Below are 27,304 nucleotides of genomic sequence, written 5' to 3'. Positions count from 1 at the left end.
GTTACGCTGTACAGTGCAATAGAAGTCTGTCTCAATGCAATTCTAATACAGCCACAATGGGACTTCAACTATTTTTCGTGTGTTAAATTAACTACTCATTGTCTTTTGTTTAATTCATATAACAACATTCCAACCCTGTTCAGCATTATCTTGTCCAAATATGTCATTATATCCACTATTTTTATCCGTTTGCATCAGTTTCAGTATGGGACTTTTATTTTGAAGGCGAAACGCAAATTCCATTGTTGCTCATCCTTATACTAGCTAGCATCACACAGGTGCTTTTCCGACAGGATACAATAATAACTTGTACGGTCTCAAACATAGTACGGAGAAGAGCAGTGGTCGGTAGTTGAGATCTACCGTGTGCACAGAAGAACCAAACTAGAACCGGACAGAAAAAACAACTCAAAACCTGACAGACCATCGGAGAAGTGAACTCGAACGAGTCTGAGAGAAAACAGAGCCTTTGTTTTCAGAAGCAGCAGGGAGCCGAACCGGAGGAAAGATAATGAGTTTTCTACCATACTTCTCCGCTGAGACCTGGACCCTCCTGGCCCTCCTCATCACCCTCATTGTAGTGTAAGGACTTACATCAAATCAAATGTTATTTGTCACATTTATCGTAGTTAAAAGGTGTAGACTAACAGTGAAATGCTTATTGAGGGGTCATTTTCCAACAATGCAAGATAAGATATATATTGTATAATTCTCAAGAACATACTGATAGTTAACGTGTGTGTGTGTGTGTGTGTGTGTGCGCGTGTGTGTGTGTGTGTACAGGTACGGGTACTGGCCCTATGGTGTATTCACTAAGATGGGTATCCCTGGTCCCAAACCCCTACCTTACTTTGGCACAATGTTGGAGTATAGAAAGGTTAGTACCCATTCAGAATAAATATCTCTCTCATATTTTAAAAAACAGTGTTATTTCCCCCCATGTAAAGCAATGCATTGAGAAGGAAAAAGAGGACTAGCCGGTTGTTTTAACAATAGATAAATGAAAGGTTATATGAGATTTGATCAGTCTAGAAGTTGTATTATTGACCCTGGGGACCATATAAAATAACAAACCCTCCTCAACCCTCACCTATTTCAGGTGTGTTCTCTGTTCAGCTATAGGACACACCTACACGACCTCCTAGGGCATGAATCAGCTGTTTCTTCTCTCTCTCGCTCTCTCTATATCTCTCTCTCTCTCTCTCTCTCTCTCTCTCTCTCTCTCTCTCTCTCTCTCTCTCTCTCTTTCTCTCTGCAGGGTTTCACTAACTTTGACACAGAGTGCTTTCAGAAGTACGGGAGAATCTGGGGGTGAGTTCAGTTGGCTGTACCGTACTAGGATGACTCACAACTGTACTATGCTTTTTCAATTCATCACCTGCTGGAGCTGTCATGTGATAATGAGGAATGATAGTAATAATATCAACAACAACCCGACTAATGTTTTCTTTGTAGTTTTATAAGAGGTGGTTAAATGTGTCGGTTTCCATGGTTACTTTCTAAATGTAATCCGTTACTAGTTTTACCTGTCCAACATTACCCCAAACTCAGTACCGTAATCTGATTACATTCAGTTACTAGTTTTACCTGTCCAACATTAACCCAAACTCAGTACCGTAATCTGATTACATTCAGTTACTAGTTTTACCTGTCCAACATTACCCCAAACTCAGTACCGTAATCTGATTACATTCAGTTACTAGTTTTACCTGTCCAACATTACCCCAAACTCAGTACCGTAATCTGATTACATTCAGTTACTAGGCTTACCTGTCCAACATTACAATGTCATTGAGAAAACAAAGAAGTGTCAAAGATATTTTTTTCTCACAAAGGATCTATGATGGGAGGCAGCCTGTTCTGTGTATAATGTAGGTGTATATATAGTGGTTAAAGCCAGGTGTGTGTTTCTCCTCTGTGAAGGATCTATGATGGGAGGCAGTCTGTACCATGTAGGTGTGTATATATAGTGGTTAAAGCCAGGTGTGTGTTTCTCCTCTGTGAAGGATCTATGATGGGAGGCAGTCTGTACCATGTAGGTGTGTATATATAGTGGTTAAAGCCAGGTGTGTGTTTCTCCTCTGTGAAGGATCTATGATGGGAGGCAGTCTGTACCATGTAGGTGTGTATATATAGTGGTTAAAGCCAGGTGTGTGTTTCTCCTCTGTGAAGGATCTATGATGGGAGGCAGTCTGTACCATGTAGGTGTGTATATATAGTGGTTAAAGCCAGGTGTGTGTTTCTCCTCTGTGAAGGATCTATGATGGGAGGCAGCCTGCTCTGTGTATCATGGACAAAAGCATGATCAAGACCATCCTGATTAAAGAGTGTTACAACATCTTCACCAACCGCAGGGTGAGACACACACACACACACACACACACACACACACACACACACACACACACACACACACACACACATCCCCTAATAATAATCTGAATAATTATAATCCTAACATTATGACTGATATTATTTATTCATTATTTGTGGCATTCATTATTCATACATTTTAAAGTAGTGTGAATATTATGTAAATACGGTTATCATTATTCAATCATATAATTAACACGTGTTATCATTATAACTGTCCTCCATGTTTTAGAACTTACGTCTGAACGGCGAGATGTTTGATTCGTTGTTCGTTGCCGAGGACGATGCATGGAGACGGATCCGCAGTGTCCTCTCACCTTCCTTTACCTCTGGACGACTGAAAGAGGTAGAACCATCCCTCCATCTCTCCCTTTCTGCTTTATCAACTTGTTATAAATGCTTTATAGCTTGTTATAAACTCTATAAACTCATTATAGCTTGTTATAAACTGTTTACTAAGTCTTTATAGCTTGTTATGAACTCAAACCTAAATCAAATCAAATTGTATTAGTCACAAACACATATTTAGCAGTTATGGGTGTAGTGAAATGTTTCTGTTCCTGGCTCCAACAGTGCAGTAATATCAAACAAGACACAACGATACACACAAGTCTAAAAGTAAAATAATGGAATTAAGAAATATATAATTATTAGGATGAGCAACGTCGAAGTCTGCAGTATAAAATTATATATATAAGTATATATTTTTAAAATTGATTTTACCTTTATTTAACTAGGCAAGTTAGTTATGAACAAATTCTTATTTACAATGACGGTGTAGGAACAGTGGGTTAACTGTCTTGTTTTTAGTGGCAGAACAACTGATTTGTACCTTGTCAGCTCGGGGATTCGATCTAGCAACCTTCCGGTTACTAGTCCAACGTCCTAACCACTAGGTTACCTGCCTCCCCTAATGTGATGTATAGACATTATGGACATTATGTTGATAGAATATATAGCAAATCTGTAGAATACATGGATAGAATTGTATACAGTTGAAGTTGGAAGTTTACATGCACTTAGGTTGGAGTCATGAACATCTCTGGGGGACGTGGGATGGTAGGAGTCCCAGCTGACCAACATCCAGTGAAATTCTCTGTTTTTTTCACCTGCCATATCAGTTATTCTATACTCACAGACATTATGTTTTGGAAACTTTAGCGTGTATTCTATCCAAATCTACCAATTATATGCTTCTGTGCCTGAGTAACAGGCAGTTTACTTTGGCCTCGCTTTGCATGCGGATGTCAAAATACTGCCACCCAGTGAAGTTAAAACTAGTTTTTCAACCAATCTACAAATTTCTTGTTCACAGACTATAGTTTTCTCAAGTCGGTTAGGACATCTACTTTGTGCATGACACAAGTAATTTTTCCAACAATTGTTTACAGACAGATTATTTCACTTGTATAATTCACTGTACCACAATTCCAGTGGGTCAGAACTTCACATTCACTAAGTTGACTGTGCCTTGAAACAGAAAATTCCAGAAAATGATGTCATGTTAATTAAACATGTTAAACTTAAACACGCAGCCTTCATACCGCTCAGGATGGAGACACGTTCTGTCTCCTAGAGATGATCACAATTTGGTGCAAATCAAGCCTAGAACAACAGCAAAGGACCCTGTGAAGATGCCGGAGGAAACAGGTGCAAAAGTATCTATATCCACAGTAAAAGGTGTGCTAAATCGACATAACCTGAAAGGCCGCTCAGCAAGGAAGAAGCAACTGCTCCAAAACGGCCCAAAAAATGCCAGACCATGGTTTGAAACTGTACATGGGGGACAAAGGTTGTACTTTTAGAGAAATATCCTCTGGTCTGATTAAACAAAAATAGAACTGTTTTGGCCATAATGACCATCATTATGTTTGAAGGAAAAAGGGGGAGGCTTGCAAGCCGAAGAACACCATCCCAACTGTGAAGCACGGGGGGTGGCAGTATCATGTTGTGGGGGTGCTTTGCTGCATGAGGGACTGGTGCACTTCACAAAATCGATGGCACCATGAGGAACAAACATGATGTGGATATATTGAAGCAACATCTCAAGACATCAATCAGAAAGTTAATGCTTGCTATTCCAAATGGACAATGACCCCATTTCTGACCCAGAAATAAATAAAAGATGAAATAAAATAATTCTCTCTACTTGGCAGAACTGAAAAAGCGCGAGCAAGGAGGCCTTACAAACCTGACTTACTTTACACCAGCTCTGTCAGGAGGAATGGGTCAAAATTCACCCAACGTATTGCGGGAAGCTTGTGGAAGGCCACCCGAAATGTTTGACCCAAGTTAAACAATTTAAAGGCAATGCAACCGAATTCTAATTAAGTGTAATGTAAACTTCTGACCCACTGGGAATGTGATGAAAGAAAGAAAAGCTGAAATAAATAATTCTCTCTACTGTTATTCTGACATTTCACATTCTTAAAATGAAGTGGTGATCCTAACTGACCTAAGACAGGGAATTTTTACTTGGATTAAATGTCAGGAATTGTGAAAAACTGAGTTTAAATGTATATACAGCAATAACTAGCCTTGACTAGAAACAGTATATACAGTGCATTCGGAAAGTATTCACTCTCTCTCTCTCTCTCTCTGTCTCAAAATCTTGCTGCTGTGATGGCAGGATGTATTTCATACAGTAGATCAAAATCGTGCTTGTTTTCAAATTATTTGTGTATCTGTGTAATCTGAGGGAAATATGTGTCTTTAATATGGTCATATATTGTGCAGGAGTTTAGGAAGTGCAGCTCAGTTTCCACCTCATTTTGTGGGTAGTGAGCACATAGCCTGTCTTCTCTTGAGAGCCAGGTCTGCCTACGACAGCCTTTCTCAATAGCAAGGCTATGCTCACTGAGTCTGTACATAGTCAAAGCCATCCTTAAGTTTGGGGCAGTCACAGTGGTCAGGCCAGGTTATGCCACTGTGTAGTCTCTGTTTAGGGCCAAATAGCGTTCTAGTTTGCTCTGTTTTATATTAATTCTTTCCATCTCTCTCTCTCTCTCTACCTCTTTCTCCACCTCTCTATCTCTACCTCTCTCTCTCTCTCTCTCTCTCTCTACCTCTACCCTCTCTCTACCTCTCTCCCTCTCTCCCTCTCTCTCTACCTCCACCCTCTCTCTCTCTTTCTCTCTCTCTCTCTCCCACTCTCTCTCTCTCTCTCTCTCTCTCTCTCTCTCTCTCTCTCTCTCTCTCTCTCTCTCTCTCTCTCTCTCTCTCTCTCTCTCTCTCTCTCTCTCTATCTCTACCTCTCTCTCTCTCTCTCTCTTTCTCTCTCTCTCTCTCTCCCCCCCTCTCTCTCTCTCTCTCTCCTCTAGATGTTTGGTATCATGAAGCAGCACTCTGCTAACCTGCTGAATGGAATGAAGAAGCAAGCAGATAAAGACCAGACCATCGAAGTGAAGGAGTGAGTCCTGATTCCTAACCTCTGGCTTTTCACCTTACAACTCTGAGTCTTGATTATAATACACACACACACACACACACACACACACACACACACACACACACACACACACACACACACACACACACACACACACACACACACACACACACACACACACACACCTCTGGTAATTCACCTTGTGCCACTTGAGATTCTGGTTCGAGTCCAGGCTCTGTCGTAGCCGCAAGCCATGAGACTGCTGAACAATTAATCAAATTGCCACCTAAACTGTATTTCTTACTTCAGTTTATTTAGTAAATATTTTCTTAACTCTAGTTCTTGAACTGCATTCTTAAGGGCATTTCACAGTTCACCGGCGGTGACAAATACATTTGATTTCATTTAGTTGTGTGGTCAGTAGTTGTGTAGTTGTGTGGTCAGTAGTTGTGTGGTCAGTAGTTGTGTAGTTGTGTGGTCAGTAGTTGTGTGGTCAGTAGTTGTGTGGTCAGTAGTTGTGTAGTTGTGGTCAGTAGTTGTGTAGTTGTGGTCAGTAGTTGTGTAGTTGTGATCAGTAGTTGTGTGGTCAGTAGTTGTGTGGTTGTGGTCAGTAATTGTGGTCAGTAGTTGTGGTCAATAGTTGTGTGGTCAGTAGTTGTGTGGTTGTGGTCAGTAGTTGTGTGGTCAGTAGTTGTGTGGTCAGTGTTGTGGTCAGTAGTTGTGTGGTTGTGGTTAGTAGGTGTGGTCAGTAGTTGTGTGGTCAGTAGTTGTGCTCAGTAGTTGTGTGGTCAGTAGTTGTGTGATCAGTTGTTGTGTAGTTGTGTGGTCAGTAGTTGTGTGGTCAGTAGTTGTGTGGTCAGTAGTTGTGGTCAGTAGTTGTGTGGTCAGTAGTTGTGTGGTCAGTAGTTGTGTGGTCAGTAGTTGTGTGGTCAGTAGTTGTGTAGTTGTGTGGTCAGTAGTTGTGTGGTCAGTAGTTGTGTAGTTGTGTGGTCAGTAGTTGTGTGGTCAGTAGTTGTGTGGTCAGTAGTTGTGGTCAGTAGTTGTGTGGTCAGTAGTTGTGTGGTCAGTAGTTGTGTGGTCAGTAGTTGTGTGGTCAGTAGTTGTGTAGTTGTGGTCAGTAGTTGTGTAGTTGTGGTCAGTAGTTGTGTAGTTGTGATCAGTAGTTGTGTGGCCAGTAGTTGTGTGGTTGTGGTCAGTAATTGTGGTCAGTAGTTGTGGTCAATAGTTGTGTGGTCAGTAGTTGTGTGGTTGTGGTCAGTAGTTGTGTGGTCAGTAGTTGTGTGGTCAGTGTTGTGGTCAGTAGTTGTGTGGTTGTGGTTAGTAGGTGTGGTCAGTAGTTGTGTGGTCAGTAGTTGTGCTCAGTAGTTGTGTGGTCAGTAGTTGTGTGATCAGTTGTTGTGTGGTCAGTAGTTGCGGTCAGTAGTTGTGTAGTTGTGTGGTCAGTAGTTGTGTGGTCAGTAGATGTGGTTGGTAGTTGTGTGGTCTGTAGTTGTGGTCAGTAGTTGTGTTGTCGATGGTTGTGTGGTCAGTGGTTATGTGGTCAGTAGTTGTGTGGTCAGTAGTTTTGTGGTCAGTAGTTATGTGGTTGTGGTCAGTAGCTGTGTGGTTGTGGTCAGTATTTGTAGTCATTGTGTGTGTGGTCAGTATTTGTGGTCATTGTGTGTGTGGTCAGTAGGTGTGGTCATTATGTGTGTGGTTAGTAGGTGTGGCCGGTTCATGTGGTCAGTAGTTGGTGGTGACTAGTTGTGGTCTCTAGTTGTGGTCACTAGTTGTATGGTCAGTAGTTGTGTAATTGTGGTCAGTAGCTGTGGTCAGTTGTTGTGTTGTTGTGGTAGGTAGTTGTGTGGTTGTGGTCAGTAGTTGGGTGGTCAGTAGTTGGGTGGTCAGTAAGTTGTGTGGTCAGTAGTTGTGTAATTGTGGTTGTGTGGTCAGTAGTTGTGTGGTCAGTAGTTGTGTAATCAGTAGTTGTGTAATTGTGGTTGTGTTGTAGGTTCTTTGGGCCCTACAGTATGGACGTGGTCACCAGCACTGCTTTCAGTGTGGACATTGTTGTTAGTAGTTGTGTGGTCAGTAGTTGTGTGGTCAGTAGTTGTGTGGTTGGTGGTCAGTAGTTGTGGTTGTGTTGCAGGTTCTTTGGGCCCTACAGTATGGACGTGGTCACCAGCACAGCCTTCAGTGTGGACATTGACTCTCTGAACAACCCTTCAGACCCCTTCGTCTCCAACGTCAAGAAGATGCTCAAGTTTGACCTGTTCAACCCACTGTTCCTACTAATCTGTGAGACTGTATACGTACATACACACACAGACACAAAGTTGTCATTTTTTATCACATGAAGATGTTTACCTTTCTATAAAACTTTCCTCTCTACCTCTCCTCATCTCCTCTCCCATCATCCCCTCCTCTCCTCACCTCTCCTCTTCTCCTCTCTTCAACTCTCCCATCCTCTTCTCCTCTTCTCCTCTCCTCTCCCGACCTCTACTCCCCTCCTCTTCTCCTCTCTGGTCCTCCACTCCTCTCCTCTTCTCCTCTCCCCTCCTCCTCTCCTCTTCTCCTCTCCTGTCCTCTCCTCCTCCCCTCCTCTCCTCTTCTCCTCCCCTCCTCTCCTTCTCCAGTTGTGTTTCCCTTCACTGGTCCTATCTTGGAGAAGATGAAGTTTTCTTTCTTCCCGACTGCGGTGACAGACTTCTTTTACGCCTCGCTGGCTAAGATCAAATCTGGACGTGACACTGGGAACTCAACTGTAAACATGTTTTATATTTATATTTGATTATGTTGATATTTTCATCTATACATTTATATTTGTATTGGAATATTCTGTATTTATTTATTAAGATTAGGAAAACCTACGTAACTAGTAATGGGCATCAATATGAAACGTCCATATCGATATCTTGTTGGAATTTAAAAAGACTACTTTTGGGACCCAAATATCTACATTCATATTAGAATCTGTTTGTGTTGGTTGTGATTGGACGAGATCCATTAGAATCTGTTTGTGTTGGTTGTGATTGGTCCAGATACAGTGGAATCTGTTTGTGTTGGATGTGATTGGACAGATTTGACCTCATGTCTTTCTGCTTCCAGAATCGGGTGGATTTCTTACAGCTGATGATCGACTCTCAGAAAGGCAGTGACACAAAGACAGGAGAGGAACAGACTAAAGGTACCTGCCGAACAAACACCTGTAAACTACTGTTACAAACACACACCTGTATAATAATGTAACAAACACACACCTGTAAACTACTGTTACAAACACACACCAGTAATCTACTGTTACAAGCACACACCTGTTACAAACATACACCTGTAAACTGCTGTTACAAACACACACCTGTTACAAACACACACCTGTAAACTACTGTTACAAACACACACCTGTAAACTACTGTTACAAACACACACCTGTAATCTACGAATACAAACACACACCTGTAATCTACTGTTACAAACACACACCTGTAATCTACTGATACAAACGTACACCTGTTACAAACACACACCTGTTACAAACAAACACCTGTAAACTACTGTTACAAACACACACCTGTTACAAACACACACCTGTAAACTACTGTTACAAAAACACACCTGTAAACTGCTGTTACAAACACACACCTGTTACAAACACACACCTGTTACAAACACACACCTGTAAACTACTGTTACAAACACACACCTGTAAACTACTGTTACAAACACACACCTGTTACAAACACACACCTGTTACAAACACACACCTGTAAACTACTGTTACAAACACACACCTGTTACAAACACACACCTGTTACAAACACACACCTGTAAACTACTGTTACAAAAACACACCTGTTACAAACACACACCTGTTACAAACACACACCTGTAAACTACTGTTACAAACACACACCTGTTACAAACACACACCTGTAAACTACTGTTACAAAAACACACCTGTAAACTACTGTTACAAACACACACCTGTTACAAACACACATCTGTTACAAACACACACCTGTAAACTATTGTTACAAACACACACCTGTTACAAACACACACCTGTAAACTACTGTTACAAACACACACCTGTAAACTACTGTTACAAACACACACCTGTTACAAACACACACCTGTTAACTACTGTTATAAACACACACCTGTAAACTACTGTTACAGACACACACCTGTAATCTACTGTTAAAAACACACACCTGTAATCTACTGTTACAAACACACACCTGTTAACTACTGTTACAAACACACACCTGTAAACTACTGTTACACAAACACACCTGTAATCTACTGTTACAAACACACACCTGTCAACTACTGTTACAAACACACACCTGTTACAAACACACACCTGTTAACTACTGTTACAATCACACACCTGTTACAAACACACACCTGTTAACTACTGTTACAAACACACACCTGATACAAACACACACCTGTAAGCTACTGTTACAAACACACACCTCTTTCAAACACACAGCTGTTACAAACACACACCTGTAAACTACTGTTAGAAACAATTATCTTGTTCCCTCTCGTTCTTTCTCTCTCTCTCTCTCTCTCTCTCTCTCTCTCCCTCTCTCCCTCCCTCCACAGGACTGACTGATCATGAGATCTTGTCTCAGGCCATGATCTTCATCTTCGCCGGCTACGAGACCAGCAGCAGTACTATGAGTTTCCTGGCCTATAACCTGGCAACCAATCCCCACGTCATGACCAAACTGCAGGAGGAGATAGATACTGTGTTCCCCAACAAGGTAACCTCCACACCATGACCAAACTGCTGTAGGAGATAGATACTGTGTTCCCCAACAAGGTAACCCCCACACCATGACCAAACTGCAGGAGGAGATAGATACTGTGTGGGTGTCAGATGGGGTGAGGTACTGATTTGTATGTAACAACGGTGCAGGCTTCAATCCAGTACGAAGCTCTGATGCAGATGGACTATTTGGACTGTGTGTTGAACGAGTCTCTGAGACTGTACCCCGTCGCCCCGCGACTGGAGAGGGTCGCCAAGAAGACGGTGGAGATCAACAGCATTGTCATCCCCAAAGACTGCGTTGTCCTGGTTCCCACGTGGACCCTCCACCGTGACCCAGAGATCTGGTCTGACCCTGAGGAGTTCAAACCAGAGAGGTACTGGAACGCACCGTAACCACAATCCAACCACAACACAACCTTAATACAACCATAACACAACCATAACATAACCATAACACAACCACAATACAAACACAAGATCATTAATACATTTTGCTACAACGTAACAGCACAGCACAACCACAAATGAACTACAATACAATGTGTAATGTGTCTGAACCACAACCACAAATCAACTACAATACAATGTGTAATGTGTCTGCCCTCCCCCTGTCCAGGTTCAGTAAGGAGAACAAGGAGTCTATTGATCCGTACACGTACATGCCGTTTGGGGCGGGGCCCAGGAACTGTATCGGGATGCGCTTCGCCCTGATCATGATCAAACTGGCCATGGTCGAGATCCTCCAGAGTTTCACTTTCTCCGTCTGTGACGAGACCGAGGTGAGACGCTCACCTGAGCAGACAGAATATGACATCATCAAACATCAGGATCTGTTTCAGCATGGTCAGCAACTGTTTTAACATGATCACCTCCTGTTTTAACATGGTCAGCACCTGTTTTAACATGGTCACCACTTGTTGTAACATGGACCTGTTTTAACATGGTCACCACCTGTTTTAACATGGTCACCACCTGTTTTAACATGGTCAGCTCCTGTTTTAACATGGTCAGCACCTGTTTTAACATGGTCAGCACCTGTTTTAACATGGTCAGCACCTGTTTTAACATGGACCTGTTTTAACATGGACCTGTTTTAACATGGTCACCACCTGTTTTAACATGGTCACCACATGTTTTAACATGGTCACCGCCTGTTTTAACATGGTCACCACCTGTTTTAACATGGTCACCACCTGTTTTAACATGGTCAGCACCTGTTTTAACATGGACCTGTTTTAACATAGTCACCACCTGTTTTAACATGGTCACCACCTGTTTTAACATGGACCTGTTTTAACATAGTCACCACCTGTTTTAACATGGTCACCACCTGTTTTAACATGGTCACCACCTGTTTTAACATGGACCTGTTTTAACATGGTCACAACCTGTTTTAACATGGACCTGTTTTAACATGGTCACATCCTGTTTAACATGCTCACAACCTGTTTTAACATGGTCATTGCCTGTTTAAACATGGTCAGCACCTGTTTTAACATGGTCACCACCTGTTTTAACATGGTCAGCACCTGTTTTAACATGGACCTGTTTTAACATAGTCATCACCTGTTTTAACATGGTCACCACCTGTTTTAACATGGACCTGTTTTAACATGGTCACAACCTGTTTAACATGCTCACAACCTGTTTTAACATGGTCATTGCCTGTTTAAACATGGTCAGCACCTGTTTTAACATGGTCACCACCTGTTTTAACATGGTCACTGCTTGTTTAACATGGTCACCACCTGTTTTAACGTAGTCACTGTTTGTTTAACATGGTCACAACCTTTTTAACATGGTCACAACCTGTTTTAACATGCTCACTGCTTGTTTAACATGGTCAGCTCCTGTTTTAACATGGTCGCCACCTGTTTAACATGGTCACAACCTGTTTTAACATGGTCACCGCCTGTTTAACATGGTCACCACCTGTTTTAACATGGTCACGACCTGTTTTAACATGGTCACGACCTGTTTTAACATGGACCTGTTTTAACATGGTCACAACCTGTTTAACATGGTCACAACCTGTTTTAACATGGTCACCACCTGTTTTAACATGGTCAGCACCTGTTTTAACATGGACCTGTTTTAACATAGTCACCACCTGTTTTAACATGGTCACCACCTGTTTTAACATGGACCTGTTTTAACATAGTCACCACCTGTTTTAACATGGTCACCACCTGTTTTAACATGGTCACCACCTGTTTTAACATGGACCTGTTTTAACATGGTCACAACCTGTTTTAACATGGACCTGTTTTAACATGGTCACAACCTGTTTAACATGCTCACAACCTGTTTTAACATGGTCATTGCCTGTTTAAACATGGTCAGCACCTGTTTTAACATGGTCACCACCTGTTTTAACATGGTCACTGCTTGTTTAACATGGTCACCACCTGTTTTAACGTAGTCACTGTTTGTTTAACATGGTCACAACCTGTTTAACATGGTCACAACCTGTTTTAACATGGTCACTGCTTGTTTAACATCGTCAGCTCCTGTTTTAACATGGTCACCACCTGTTTTAACATGGTCAGCACCTGTTTTAACATGGTCACCACTTGTTGTAACATGGACCTTTTTTAACATGGTCACCACCTGTTTTAACATGGTCACCACCTGTTTTAACATGGACCTATTTTAACATGGTCACAACCTGTTTAACATGGTCACAACCTGTTTTAACATGGTCACTGCTTGTTTAACATGGTCAATGCTTGTTTAACATGGTCAGCTCCTGTTTTAACATGGTCACTGCCTGTTTTAACATGGTCAGAACCTGTTTAACATGGTCATTGAGCGTTTAAACATGGTCACCATCTTTTTAACATGGTCACCACCTGTTTTTAACATGGTCACCACCTGTTTTAACATGGTCAGCACCTGTTGTAACATGGTCACCACTTGTTGTAACATGGACCTGTTTTAACATGGTCACCACCTGTTTTAACATGGTCACCACCTGTTTTAACATGGTCAGCTCCTGTTTTAACATGGTCAGCACCTGTTTTAACATGGTCAGCACCTGTTTTAACATGGTCAGCACCTGTTTTAACATGGACCTGTTTTAACATGGACCTGTTTTAACATGGTCACCACCTGTTTTAACATGGTCACCACCTGTTTTAACATGGTCACCGCCTGTTTTAACATGGTCACCACCTGTTTTAACATGGTCACCACCTGTTTTAACATGGTCAGCACCTGTTTTAACATGGACCTGTTTTAACATAGTCACCACCTGTTTTAACATGGTCACCACCTGTTTTAACATGGACCTGTTTTAACATAGTCACCACCTGTTTTAACATGGTCACCACCTGTTTTAACATGGTCACCACCTGTTTTAACATGGACCTGTTTTAACATGGTCACAACCTGTTTTAACATGGACCTGTTTTAACATGGTCACATCCTGTTTAACATGCTCACAACCTGTTTTAACATGGTCATTGCCTGTTTAAACATGGTCAGCACCTGTTTTAACATGGTCACCACCTGTTTTAACATGGTCACTGCTTGTTTAACATGGTCACCACCTGTTTTAACGTAGTCACTGTTTGTTTAACATGGTCACAACCTGTTTAACATGGTCACAACCTGTTTTAACATGCTCACTGCTTGTTTAACATGGTCAGCTCCTGTTTTAACATGGTCGCCACCTGTTTAACATGGTCACAACCTGTTTTAACATGGTCACCGCCTGTTTAACATGGTCACCACCTGTTTTAACATGGTCACGACCTGTTTTAACATGGTCACGACCTGTTTTAACATGGTAACAACCTGTTTAACATGGTCACAACCTGTTTTAACATGGTCACCACCTGTTTTAACATGGTCAGCACCTGTTTTAACATGGACCTGTTTTAACATAGTCATCACCTGTTTTAACATGGTCACCACCTGTTTTAACATGGACCTGTTTTAACATGGTCACAACCTGTTTAACATGCTCACAACCTGTTTTAACATGGTCATTGCCAGTTTAAACATGGTCAGCACCTGTTTTAACATGGTCACCACCTGTTTTAACATAGTCACTGCTTGTTTAACATGGTCACCACCTGTTTTAACGTAGTCACTGTTTGTTTAACATGGTCACAACCTTTTTAACATGGTCACAACCTGTTTTAACATGCTCACTGCTTGTTTAACATGGTCAGCTCCTGTTTTAACATGGTCGCCACCTGTTTAACATGGTCACAACCTGTTTTAACATGGTCACCGCCTGTTTAACATGGTCACCACCTGTTTTAACATGGTCACCACCTGTTTTAACATGGTCACGACCTGTTTTAACATGGACCTGTTTTAACATGGTCACAACCTGTTTAACATGGCCACAACCTGTTTTAACATGGTCACCACCTGTTTTAACATGGTCAGCACCTGTTTTAACATGGACCTGTTTTAACATAGTCACCACCTGTTTTAACATGGTCACCACCTGTTTTAACATGGACCTGTTTTAACATAGTCACCACCTGTTTTAACATGGTCACCACCTGTTTTAACATGGTCACCACCTGTTTTAACATGGACCTGTTTTAACATGGTCACAACCTGTTTTAACATGGACCTGTTTTAACATGGTCACAACCTGTTTAACATGCTCACAACCTGTTTTTTACATGGTCATTGCCTGTTTAAACATGGTCAGCACCTGTTTTAACATGGTCACCACCTGTTTTAACATGGTCACTGCTTGTTTAACATGGTCACCACCTGTTTTAACGTAGTCACTGTTTGTTTAACATGGTCACAACCTGTTTAACATGGTCACAACCTGTTTTAACATGGTCACTGCTTGTTTAACATCGTCAGCTCCTGTTTTAACATGGTCACCACCTGTTTTAACATGGTCAGCACCTGTTTTAACATGGTCACCACTTGTTGTAACATGGACCTTTTTTAACATGGTCACCACCTGTTTTAACATGGTCACCACCTGTTTTAACATGGACCTATTTTAACATGGTCACAACCTGTTTTAACATGGTCACTGCTTGTTTAACATGGTCAATGCTTGTTTAACATGGTCAGCTCCTGTTTTAACATGGTCACTGCCTGTTTTAACATGGTCAGAACCTGTTTAACATGGTCATTGAGCGTTTAAACATGGTCACCATCTTTTTAACATGGTCACCACCTGTTTTTAACATGGTCACCACCTGTTTTAACATGGTCAGCACCTGTTGTAACATGGTCACCACCCGTTTTAACATGGTCAGCACCTGTTTTAACATGGTCACCACTTGTTGAAACATGGACCTGTTTTAACATGGTCACCACCTGTTTTAACATGGTCACCACCCCTTTTAACATGGTCATCAACTGTTTTAACATGGACCTGTTTTAACATGGTCACCACCTGTTTTAACATGGTCACCACCCCTTTTAAGATGGTCGCCACCTGTTTTAAGATGGTCACCACCTGTTTTAACATGGTCACAACCTGTTTTAACATGGTCAGCTCCTGTTTTAACATGGTCACAGCCTGTTTTAACATGGTCAGCTCCTGTTTTAACATGGACCTGTTTTAACATGGTCACCACCTGTTTTAACATGGTCACCACCTGTTTTAACATGGTCACCACCTGTTTAACATGGTCACAACCTGTTTTAACATGGTCACTACCTGTTTTAACATGGACCTGTTTTAACATGGTCACAACCTGTTTAACATGGTCACAACCTGTTTACACATGGTCACTGCTTGTTTAACATGGTCAATGCTTGTTTAACATGGTCAGCTCCTGTTTTAACATGGTCACTGCCTGTTTTAACATGGTCAGAAACTGTTAAACATGGTCATCAACTGTTTTAACATGGTCACCGCCTGTTTTAACATGGACCTGTTTTAACATGGTCAACACCTGTTTTAACATGGTCACCACCCCTTTTAACATGGTCATCAACTGTTTAACATGGTCACCACCTATTTTAACATGGACCTGTTTTAACATGGTCACCACCTCCTGTTTTAACATGGTCACTGCCTGTTTTAACATGGTCAGAACCTGTTTAACATGGTCATTGAGCGTTTAAACATGGTCACCATCTTTTTTAACATGGTCACCACCTGTTTTAACATGGTCACCACCTGTTTTAACATGGTCACCACCTGTTTTAACATGGTCAGCACCTGTTGTAACATGGTCAGCACCTGTTGTAACATGGTCACCACCTGTTTTAACATGGTCAGCACCTGTTTTAACATGGTCACCACTTGTTGTAACATGGACCTGTTTTAACATGATCACCACCAGTTTAACATGGTCACAACCTGTTTTAACATGGTCACTACCCGTTTTAACATGGACCTGTTTTAACATGGTCACCACCTGTTTTAACATGGTCACCACCCCTTTTAAGATGGTCATCAACTGTTTTAACATGGTCAGCACCTGTTTTAATATGGACCTGTTTTAACATGGTCACCATCTTTTTAACATGGTCACCACCTGTTTTTAACATGGTCACCACCTGTTTTAACATGGTCAGCACCTGTTGTAACATGGTCACCACCCGTTTTAACATGGTCAGCACCTGTTTTAACATGGTCACCACTTGTTGAAACATGGACCTGTTTTAACATGGTCACCACCTGTTTTAACATGGTCACCACCCCTTTTAACATGGTCATCAACTGTTTTAACATGGACCTGTTTTAACATGGTCACCACCTGTTTTAACATGGTCACCACCCCTTTTAAGATGGTCGCCACCTGTTTTAAGATGGTCACCACCTGTTTTAACATGGTCACAACCTGTTTTAACATGGTCAGCTCCTGTTTTAACATGGTCACAGCCTGTTTTAACATGGTCAGCTCCTGTTTTAACATGGACCTGTTTTAACATGGTCACCACCTGTTTTAACATGGTCACCACCTGTTTTAACATGGTCACCACCTGTTTAACATGGTCACAACCTGTTTTAACATGGTCACTACCTGTTTTAACATGGACCTGTTTTAACATGGTCACAACCTGTTTAACATGGTCACAACCTGTTTACACATGGTCACTGCTTGTTTAACATGGTCAATGCTTGTTTAACATGGTCAGCTCCTGTTTTAACATGGTCACTGCCTGTTTTAACATGGTCAGAACCTGTTAAACATGGTCATCAACTGTTTTAACATGGTCACCGCCTGTTTTAACATGGACCTGTTTTAACATGGTCAACACCTGTTTTAACATGGTCACCACCCCTTTTAACATGGTCATCAACTGTTTAACATGGTCACCACCTATTTTAACATGGACCTGTTTTAACATGGTCACCACCTCCTGTTTTAACATGGTCACTGCCTGTTTTAACATGGTCAGAACCTGTTTAACATGGTCATTGAGCGTTTAAACATGGTCACCATCTTTTTTAACATGGTCACCACCTGTTTTAACATGGTCACCACCTGTTTTAACATGGTCACCACCTGTTTTAACATGGTCAGCACCTGTTGTAACATGGTCACCACCTGTTTTAACATGGTCAGCACCTGTTTTAACATGGTCACCACTTGTTGTAACATGGACCTGTTTTAACATGATCACCACCAGTTTAACATGGTCACAACCTGTTTTAACATGGTCACTACCCGTTTTAACATGGACCTGTTTTAACATGGTCACCACCTGTTTTAACATGGTCACCACCCCTTTTAAGATGGTCATCAACTGTTTTAACATGGTCAGCACCTGTTTTAATATGGACCTGTTTTAACATGGTCACCACCTGTTTTAACATGGTCACCACCTGTTTTAAGATGGTCACCACCTGTTTTAACATGGTCACAACCTGTTTTAACATGGTCAGCTCCTGTTTTAACATGGACCTGTTTTAACATGGTCACCACCTTTTTTAACATGGTCACCACCTGTTTTAACATGGTCACCACCTGTTTTAAGATGGTCACCACCTGTTTTAACATGGTCACTGCCTATTTTAACATGGTCACCACCTGTTTAACATGGTCACAACCTGTTTTAACATGGTCACTACCTGTTTTAACATGGACCTGTTTTAACATGGTCACAACCTGTTTAACATGGTCACAACCTGTTTTAACATGGTCACTGCTTGTTTAACATGGTCAATGCTTGTTTAACATGGTCAGCTCCTGTTTTAACATGGTCACTGCCTGTTTTAACATGGTCAGAACCTGTTAAACATGGTCATCAACTGTTTTAACATGGTCACCGCCTGTTTTAACATGGACCTGTTTTAACATGGTCACCACCTGTTTTAACATGGTCACCACCCCTTTTAACATGGCCACCTGTTTAACATGGTCACAACCTGTTTTAACATGGTCACTACCTGTTTTAACATGGACCTGTTTTAACATGGTCACAACCTGTTTAACATGGTCACAACCTGTTTTAACATGGTCACTGCTTGTTTAACATGGTCAATGCTTGTTTAACATGGTCAGCTCCTGTTTTAACATGGTCACTGCCTGTTTTAACATGGTCAGAACCTGTTAAACATGGTCATCAACTGTTTTAACATGGTCACCGCCTGTTTTAACATGGACCTGTTTTAACATGGTCACCACCTATTTTAACATGGACCTGTTTTAACATGGTCACCACCTGTTTTAACATGGATCTGTTTTAACATGATCACCTCCTGTTTTAACATGGTCAGCACCTGTTTTAACCTGGACCTGTTTTAACATGGTCACCACCTGTTTTAACATGGTCACCACCTGTTTTAAGATGGTCACCACCAGTTTTAACATGGACCTGTTTTAACATGGTCACCACCTGTTTTAACATGGTCACCACCTGTTTTAACATGGATCTGTTTTAACATGATCACCTCCTGTTTTAACATGGTCAGCACCTGTTTTAACATGGACCTGTTTTAACATGGTCACAACCTGTTTTAACATGGTCAGCTCCTGTTTTAACATGGTCACCGCCTGTTTTGACATGGTCAGCTCCTGTTTTAACATGGACCTGTTTTAACATGGTCACCAACTGTTTTAACATGGTCACCACCCCTTTTAACATGGTCATCAACTGTTTTAACATGGTCACCACCTGTTTTAACATGGACCTGTTTTAACATGGTCACCACCTGTTTTAACATGGTCACCACCCCTTTTAAGATGGTCATAGACTGTTTTAACATGGTCAGCACCTGTTTTAACATGGACCTGTTTTAACATTGTCACCACCTGTTTTAACATGGTCACCACCTGTTTTAACATGGTCACCACCTGTTTTAAGATGGTCACCACCTGTTTTAACATGGTCACAACCTGTTTTAACATGGTCAGCTCCTGTTTTAACATGGTCACCGCCTGTTTTAACATGGTCAGCTCCTCTTTTAACATGGACCTGATTTAACATGGTCACCACCTGTTTTAACATGGTCACCACCTGTTTTAACATGGTCACCACCTGTTTTAAGATGGTCACCACCTGTTTTAACATGGACCTGTTTTAACATGGTCACAACCTGTTTTAACATGGTCACTGCTTGTTTAACATGGTCAATGCTTGTTTAACATGGTCAGCTCCTGTTTTAACATGGTCACTGCCTGTTTTAACATGGTCAGCACCTGTTTTAACATGGTCACCACCTGTTTTAACATGGTCACCACCTGTTTTAACATGGTCAGCACCTGTTTTAACATGGTCATAACCTGTTTTAACATGGTCAGCACCTGTTTTAACATGGTCACCACCCCTTTTAACATGGTCATCAACTGTTTTAACATGGTCACCGCCTGTTTTAACATGGACCTTTTTTAACATGGTCACCACGTGTTTTAACATGGTCTCCACCCCTGTTAACATGGTCATCAACTGTTTTAACATGGTCACCACCTGTTTTAACATGGACCTGTTTTAACATGGTCACCACCTGTTTTAACATGGTCAGCACCTGTTTTAACATGGTCACCACTTGTTGTAACATGGACCTGTTTTAACATGATCACCACCAGTTTAACATGGTCACAACCTGTTTTAACATGGTCACTACCCGTTTTAACATGGACCTGTTTTAACATGGTCACCACCTGTTTTAACATGGTCACCACCCCTTTTAAGATGGTCATCAACTGTTTTAACATGGTCAGCACCTGTTTTAATATGGACCTGTTTTAACATGGTCACCATCTTTTTAACATGGTCACCACCTGTTTTTAACATGGTCACCACCTGTTTTAACATGGTCAGCACCTGTTGTAACATGGTCACCACCCGTTTTAACATGGTCAGCACCTGTTTTAACATGGTCACCACTTGTTGAAACATGGACCTGTTTTAACATGGTCACCACCTGTTTTAACATGGTCACCACCCCTTTTAACATGGTCATCAACTGTTTTAACATGGACCTGTTTTAACATGGTCACCACCTGTTTTAACATGGTCACCACCCCTTTTAAGATGGTCGCCACCTGTTTTAAGATGGTCACCACCTGTTTTAACATGGTCACAACCTGTTTTAACATGGTCAGCTCCTGTTTTAACATGGTCACAGCCTGTTTTAACATGGTCAGCTCCTGTTTTAACATGGACCTGTTTTAACATGGTCACCACCTGTTTTAACATGGTCACCACCTGTTTTAACATGGTCACCACCTGTTTAACATGGTCACAACCTGTTTTAACATGGTCACTACCTGTTTTAACATGGACCTGTTTTAACATGGTCACAACCTGTTTAACATGGTCACAACCTGTTTACACATGGTCACTGCTTGTTTAACATGGTCAATGCTTGTTTAACATGGTCAGCTCCTGTTTTAACATGGTCACTGCCTGTTTTAACATGGTCAGAACCTGTTAAACATGGTCATCAACTGTTTTAACATGGTCACCGCCTGTTTTAACATGGACCTGTTTTAACATGGTCAACACCTGTTTTAACATGGTCACCACCCCTTTTAACATGGTCATCAACTGTTTAACATGGTCACCACCTATTTTAACATGGACCTGTTTTAACATGGTCACCACCTCCTGTTTTAACATGGTCACTGCCTGTTTTAACATGGTCAGAACCTGTTTAACATGGTCATTGAGCGTTTAAACATGGTCACCATCTTTTTTAACATGGTCACCACCTGTTTTAACATGGTCACCACCTGTTTTAACATGGTCACCACCTGTTTTAACATGGTCAGCACCTGTTGTAACATGGTCACCACCTGTTTTAACATGGTCAGCACCTGTTTTAACATGGTCACCACTTGTTGTAACATGGACCTGTTTTAACATGATCACCACCAGTTTAACATGGTCACAACCTGTTTTAACATGGTCACTACCCGTTTTAACATGGACCTGTTTTAACATGGTCACCACCTGTTTTAACATGGTCACCACCCCTTTTAAGATGGTCATCAACTGTTTTAACATGGTCAGCACCTGTTTTAATATGGACCTGTTTTAACATGGTCACCACCTGTTTTAACATGGTCACCACCTGTTTTAAGATGGTCACCACCTGTTTTAACATGGTCACAACCTGTTTTAACATGGTCAGCTCCTGTTTTAACATGGACCTGTTTTAACATGGTCACCACCTTTTTTAACATGGTCACCACCTGTTTTAACATGGTCACCACCTGTTTTAAGATGGTCACCACCTGTTTTAACATGGTCACTGCCTATTTTAACATGGTCACCACCTGTTTAACATGGTCACAACCTGTTTTAACATGGTCACTACCTGTTTTAACATGGACCTGTTTTAACATGGTCACAACCTGTTTAACATGGTCACAACCTGTTTTAACATGGTCACTGCTTGTTTAACATGGTCAATGCTTGTTTAACATGGTCAGCTCCTGTTTTAACATGGTCACTGCCTGTTTTAACATGGTCAGAACCTGTTAAACATGGTCATCAACTGTTTTAACATGGTCACCGCCTGTTTTAACATGGACCTGTTTTAACATGGTCACCACCTGTTTTAACATGGTCACCACCCCTTTTAACATGGCCACCTGTTTAACATGGTCACAACCTGTTTTAACATGGTCACTACCTGTTTTAACATGGACCTGTTTTAACATGGTCACAACCTGTTTAACATGGTCACAACCTGTTTTAACATGGTCACTGCTTGTTTAACATGGTCAATGCTTGTTTAACATGGTCAGCTCCTGTTTTAACATGGTCACTGCCTGTTTTAACATGGTCAGAACCTGTTAAACATGGTCATCAACTGTTTTAACATGGTCACCGCCTGTTTTAACATGGACCTGTTTTAACATGGTCACCACCTATTTTAACATGGACCTGTTTTAACATGGTCACCACCTGTTTTAACATGGATCTGTTTTAACATGATCACCTCCTGTTTTAACATGGTCAGCACCTGTTTTAACCTGGACCTGTTTTAACATGGTCACCACCTGTTTTAACATGGTCACCACCTGTTTTAAGATGGTCACCACCAGTTTTAACATGGACCTGTTTTAACATGGTCACCACCTGTTTTAACATGGTCACCACCTGTTTTAACATGGATCTGTTTTAACATGATCACCTCCTGTTTTAACATGGTCAGCACCTGTTTTAACATGGACCTGTTTTAACATGGTCACAACCTGTTTTAACATGGTCAGCTCCTGTTTTAACATGGTCACCGCCTGTTTTGACATGGTCAGCTCCTGTTTTAACATGGACCTGTTTTAACATGGTCACCAACTGTTTTAACATGGTCACCACCCCTTTTAACATGGTCATCAACTGTTTTAACATGGTCACCACCTGTTTTAACATGGACCTGTTTTAACATGGTCACCACCTGTTTTAACATGGTCACCACCCCTTTTAAGATGGTCATAGACTGTTTTAACATGGTCAGCACCTGTTTTAACATGGACCTGTTTTAACATTGTTACCACCTGTTTTAACATGGTCACCACCTGTTTTAACATGGTCACCACCTGTTTTAAGATGGTCACCACCTGTTTTAACATGGTCACAACCTGTTTTAACATGGTCAGCTCCTGTTTTAACATGGTCACCGCCTGTTTTAACATGGTCAGCTCCTCTTTTAACATGGACCTGATTTAACATGGTCACCACCTGTTTTAACATGGTCACCACCTGTTTTAACATGGTCACCACCTGTTTTAAGATGGTCACCACCTGTTTTAACATGGACCTGTTTTAACATGGTCACAACCTGTTTTAACATGGTCACTGCTTGTTTAACATGGTCAATGCTTGTTTAACATGGTCAGCTCCTGTTTTAACATGGTCACTGCCTGTTTTAACATGGTCAGCACCTGTTTTAACATGGTCACCACCTGTTTTAACATGGTCACCACCTGTTTTAACATGGTCAGCACCTGTTTTAACATGGTCATAACCTGTTTTAACATGGTCAGCACCTGTTTTAACATGGTCACCACCCCTTTTAACATGGTCATCAACTGTTTTAACATGGTCACCGCCTGTTTTAACATGGACCTTTTTTAACATGGTCACCACGTGTTTTAACATGGTCTCCACCCCTGTTAACATGGTCATCAACTGTTTTAACATGGTCACCACCTGTTTTAACATGGACCTGTTTTAACATGGTCACCACCTGTTTTAACATGGTCACCACCTGTTTTAACATGGTCACCACTTGTTTTAACACGGTCACCACCTGTTTTAAGATGGTCACCACCTGTTTTAACATGGTCACAACCTGTTTTAACATGGTCAGCTCCTGTTTTAACATTGTCACCACCTGTTTTAACATGGTCAGCTCCTGTTTTAAGATGGTCACCACCTGTTTTAACAGGGTCGCTGCTTGTTTAACATGGTCAATGCTTGTTTAACATGTTCAGTTCCTGTTTTAACATGGTCACTGCCTGTTTTAACATGGTCAGAACCTGTTTAACATGGTCATTGAGCGTTTAAACATGATCACCATCTTTTTTAACATGGTCACCACCTGTTTTAACATGGTCACCACCTGTTTTAACATGGTCAGCACCTGTTTTAACATGGTCACCACCTGTTTTAACATGGTCAGCACCTGTTTTAACATGGTCACCACTTGTTGTAACATGGACCTGTTTTAACATGATCACCACCTGTTTAACATGATCACAACCTGTTTTAACATGGTCACTACCTGTTTTAACATGGACCTGTTTTAACATGGTCACAACCTGTTTAACATGGTCACAACCTGTTTTAACATGGTCACTGCTTGTTTAACATGGTCAATGCTTGTTTAACATGTTCAGCTCCTGTTTTAACATGGTCCCTGCCTGTTTTAACATGGTCAAAACCTGTTTAACATGGTCATTGAGCGTTTAAACATGGTCACCATCTTTTTCAACATGGTCACCACCTGTTTTAACATGGTCACCACCTGTTTTAACATGGTCACCACCTGTTTTAACATGGTCAGCACCTGTTTTAACATGGTCACCACCTGTTTTAACATGGTCAGCACCTGTTTTAACATGGACCTGTTTTAACATGGTCACCACCTGTTTTAACATGGTCACCACCTGTTTTAACATGGTCACCACCTGTTTAAAGATGGTCACCACCTGTTTTAAGATGGTCACCACCTCTTTTAACATGGTCACAACCTGTTTTAACATGGTCAGCTCCTGTTTTAACATGGACCTGTTTTAACATGGTCACCACCTGTTTTAACATAGTCAGCACCTGTTTAACATGGTCAGCATCTGGTTTTACATGGTCTGTTATTCTCTATAGATCCTGTTGGAGGTGTACAACCAGGGTTATGTTCTGTTCTGTTTTTCTCTATAGATCCCATTGGAGATGGACAAGCAGGGTTTGCTGATGCCAAAACGACCAATCAAACTGAGGCTGGAGTCCCGTAGCAACACCCTTAGCAATACCTTGTCTCTGACAAGTCCAACAACATGACCGAATGCAGTAGCACTCTACCCTGTAGTACCCCTCCCTCTCTCTCTCTCTCTCCCCACACACAAAAGGGCTTTACTACAGACATAAATACTTCTCCGCATGCCCCCTCACCCCGCTAATGATCCTGAGCTGGTGTGGTTACATGTGGTCTGCCGTTGTGAGGCCGGTTGGACGTGCTGCCAAATTTTCTATCTATCTATCTATCTATCTGTCTATCTATCTATCTATCTGTCTGTCTGTCGATCGGCTACTGAATATTCAGTCCTTATCCTGACCCTGCTATAGGCTACTGAATATTCAGGCTGGGATTCAATAGGCTACTTAATATAATATGATAATAAGAACTGCATTCATGATAAATGTTGCATATGTCAGTTCAATCAGAAATGACCTTTAAAATGGCACATAGCTGACAAAGCGCTGGGATTGAATCCTGGTCTCAGTCTCATGCTTGGTTTGAGTAGGACTCAGAAACCCATTTCCACCAGATAAAAGAGAGATAGTAATACTATGGATGCATTAGAGGTACATGTCTTGTTAAAGTTAGACACCAGGAGGTATTAAATCCATGGCATGATGTCATGTCTGGATCCTGCACACTACTGGCTGGTGGCTGGAATTCTCCTAGAATGTAGAACTCTAGCTGGTGTTCTCTAGAACTGTACTCTCATTCTGTTCCTCTGGGTGTTCTGCTGTCCAGTCATTCCAAAATATAATCTTTACTGTCTGTTGAGATGATCCCTGCAGCTGCTTGGTTTTAACTTTAATCATCACAAACCAATAAAATCATCACACTAATGAACAAGGTCGACTGTGTATTTATTCATAAGACAAAACTTAAGACACAAACACACACAAATATACATGAGAACAATCAATATAGATTGATTTGTGTTATTTATCAAGACATACTGTATTTATAATTTCATTCAGCTAGGCCTAATTGTAGTGTTACGACTTGGTCATCCACACACGTTTCTTTTCAGATCCCAATACCGCCCCTGTGTGGCCGTTGGATGTAAATACACAGCCCAGGTCCCATTACAAACTATTAATCCACTGTCCACATTTTCCAGCTCTTGTAAATAAGAAAAACATTTTGATTCAGAGATAATCTTGCAGCTCATTGGAACACCAGGATCGCATCTTACATCATACTCCTAGTGCCATCTAGTTTATTACATTTTTTAAAGTAATCTATGGCCTTATTTAGGATCCTTAAGACGAACTTCTACTATACGAAATAACACTAATTATTAGAATAACAGTGTGGTTTCACATGAAACTATTGTGGAAATAGTTTGACTTTAAACGGAAGCAAACGTAACGAAACATGGAGAGACAAACCTGAATTTATCCCAGTAGAAACTCTCATTTTTCTCTGTTGCTTCCTTTTAGTTCTTAAACGTTAAACTGTTTCCGTAATGAATCTGCCCCTGCTCTCTCTGTGAATCATTCACCATCCCTCCCTGCTTCGCTTTTCACCTCTCACACAGTCTCCCTCTAATTTCCTTATTGTGTGTGTGTCGTGAACAACATTTGCCTGAGCAACAATAGTAGAATCGGTGGTTCGGTTTTCAAAATAAAAGTTACCCATTGAATCGGATGCAAATGGAAATAAATTGTGGAATCATGCAACAATCCTGGAGGGACTTTATGTTGCTAAACATATATAATACATTCAAAAAAAGACAATAATTAGTTCATTTGACACCAAATAAAATCTGTTAAAATTGCTCTGTGGATGTTTAGTATTCAGGAATGCAAAATACCTTCAACATGCAGCCTTATGGATCTGGATTCATGACATATCGTACCAGCCTTATGGGTCTGGGTTCATGACATATCGTACCAGCCTTATGGGTCTGGGTTCATGACATATC

At 41.2% G+C, this 27,304-nt stretch overlaps 1 protein-coding gene across 1 annotated transcript; it reads left to right on the top strand.

Annotated features, from left to right (window-relative positions):
* Positions 1-247: 247 nt before the first annotated feature.
* On the top strand, positions 248-26,226 carry LOC139370106 (cytochrome P450 3A27-like). The gene is made up of 13 exons (XM_071109425.1): positions 248-582; positions 784-877; positions 1,259-1,311; positions 2,256-2,355; positions 2,606-2,719; positions 5,694-5,782; positions 7,890-8,038; positions 8,377-8,504; positions 8,849-8,927; positions 10,355-10,515; positions 10,671-10,897; positions 11,140-11,302; positions 25,302-26,226. Exons 1-13 carry the CDS (start codon positions 512-514, stop codon positions 25,419-25,421), a joined length of 1,548 nt encoding a protein of 515 aa, XP_070965526.1. The 5' UTR covers positions 248-511; the 3' UTR covers positions 25,422-26,226.
* The last annotated feature ends 1,078 nt before the right edge of the window (positions 26,227-27,304 follow it).

This window comes from Oncorhynchus clarkii, chromosome 17, assembly GCF_045791955.1.
Source record: "Oncorhynchus clarkii lewisi isolate Uvic-CL-2024 chromosome 17, UVic_Ocla_1.0, whole genome shotgun sequence".
Lineage (NCBI taxonomy): Eukaryota > Metazoa > Chordata > Actinopteri > Salmoniformes > Salmonidae > Oncorhynchus > Oncorhynchus clarkii.
Note: the sequence above shows the minus strand (reverse complement) of the source record. Positions and strands in the feature narration are given on the sequence as shown.

What these genes read in the sequence shown, in the direction of transcription:
- LOC139370106 (XM_071109425.1), top strand. Translation starts at nt 512, where the DNA reads ATGAGTTTTCTACCATACTTCTCCGCTGAGACCTGGACCCTCCTGGCC. An exon ending in ACATCTTCACCAACCGCAGG is followed by an intron (nt 2,356 to 2,605) that starts GTGAGACACACA and finishes TCCATGTTTTAG; the next exon opens with AACTTACGTCTGAACGGCGA. An exon ending in CCCACTGTTCCTACTAATCT is followed by an intron (nt 8,039 to 8,376) that starts GTGAGACTGTAT and finishes CTCCTTCTCCAG; the next exon opens with TTGTGTTTCCCTTCACTGGT.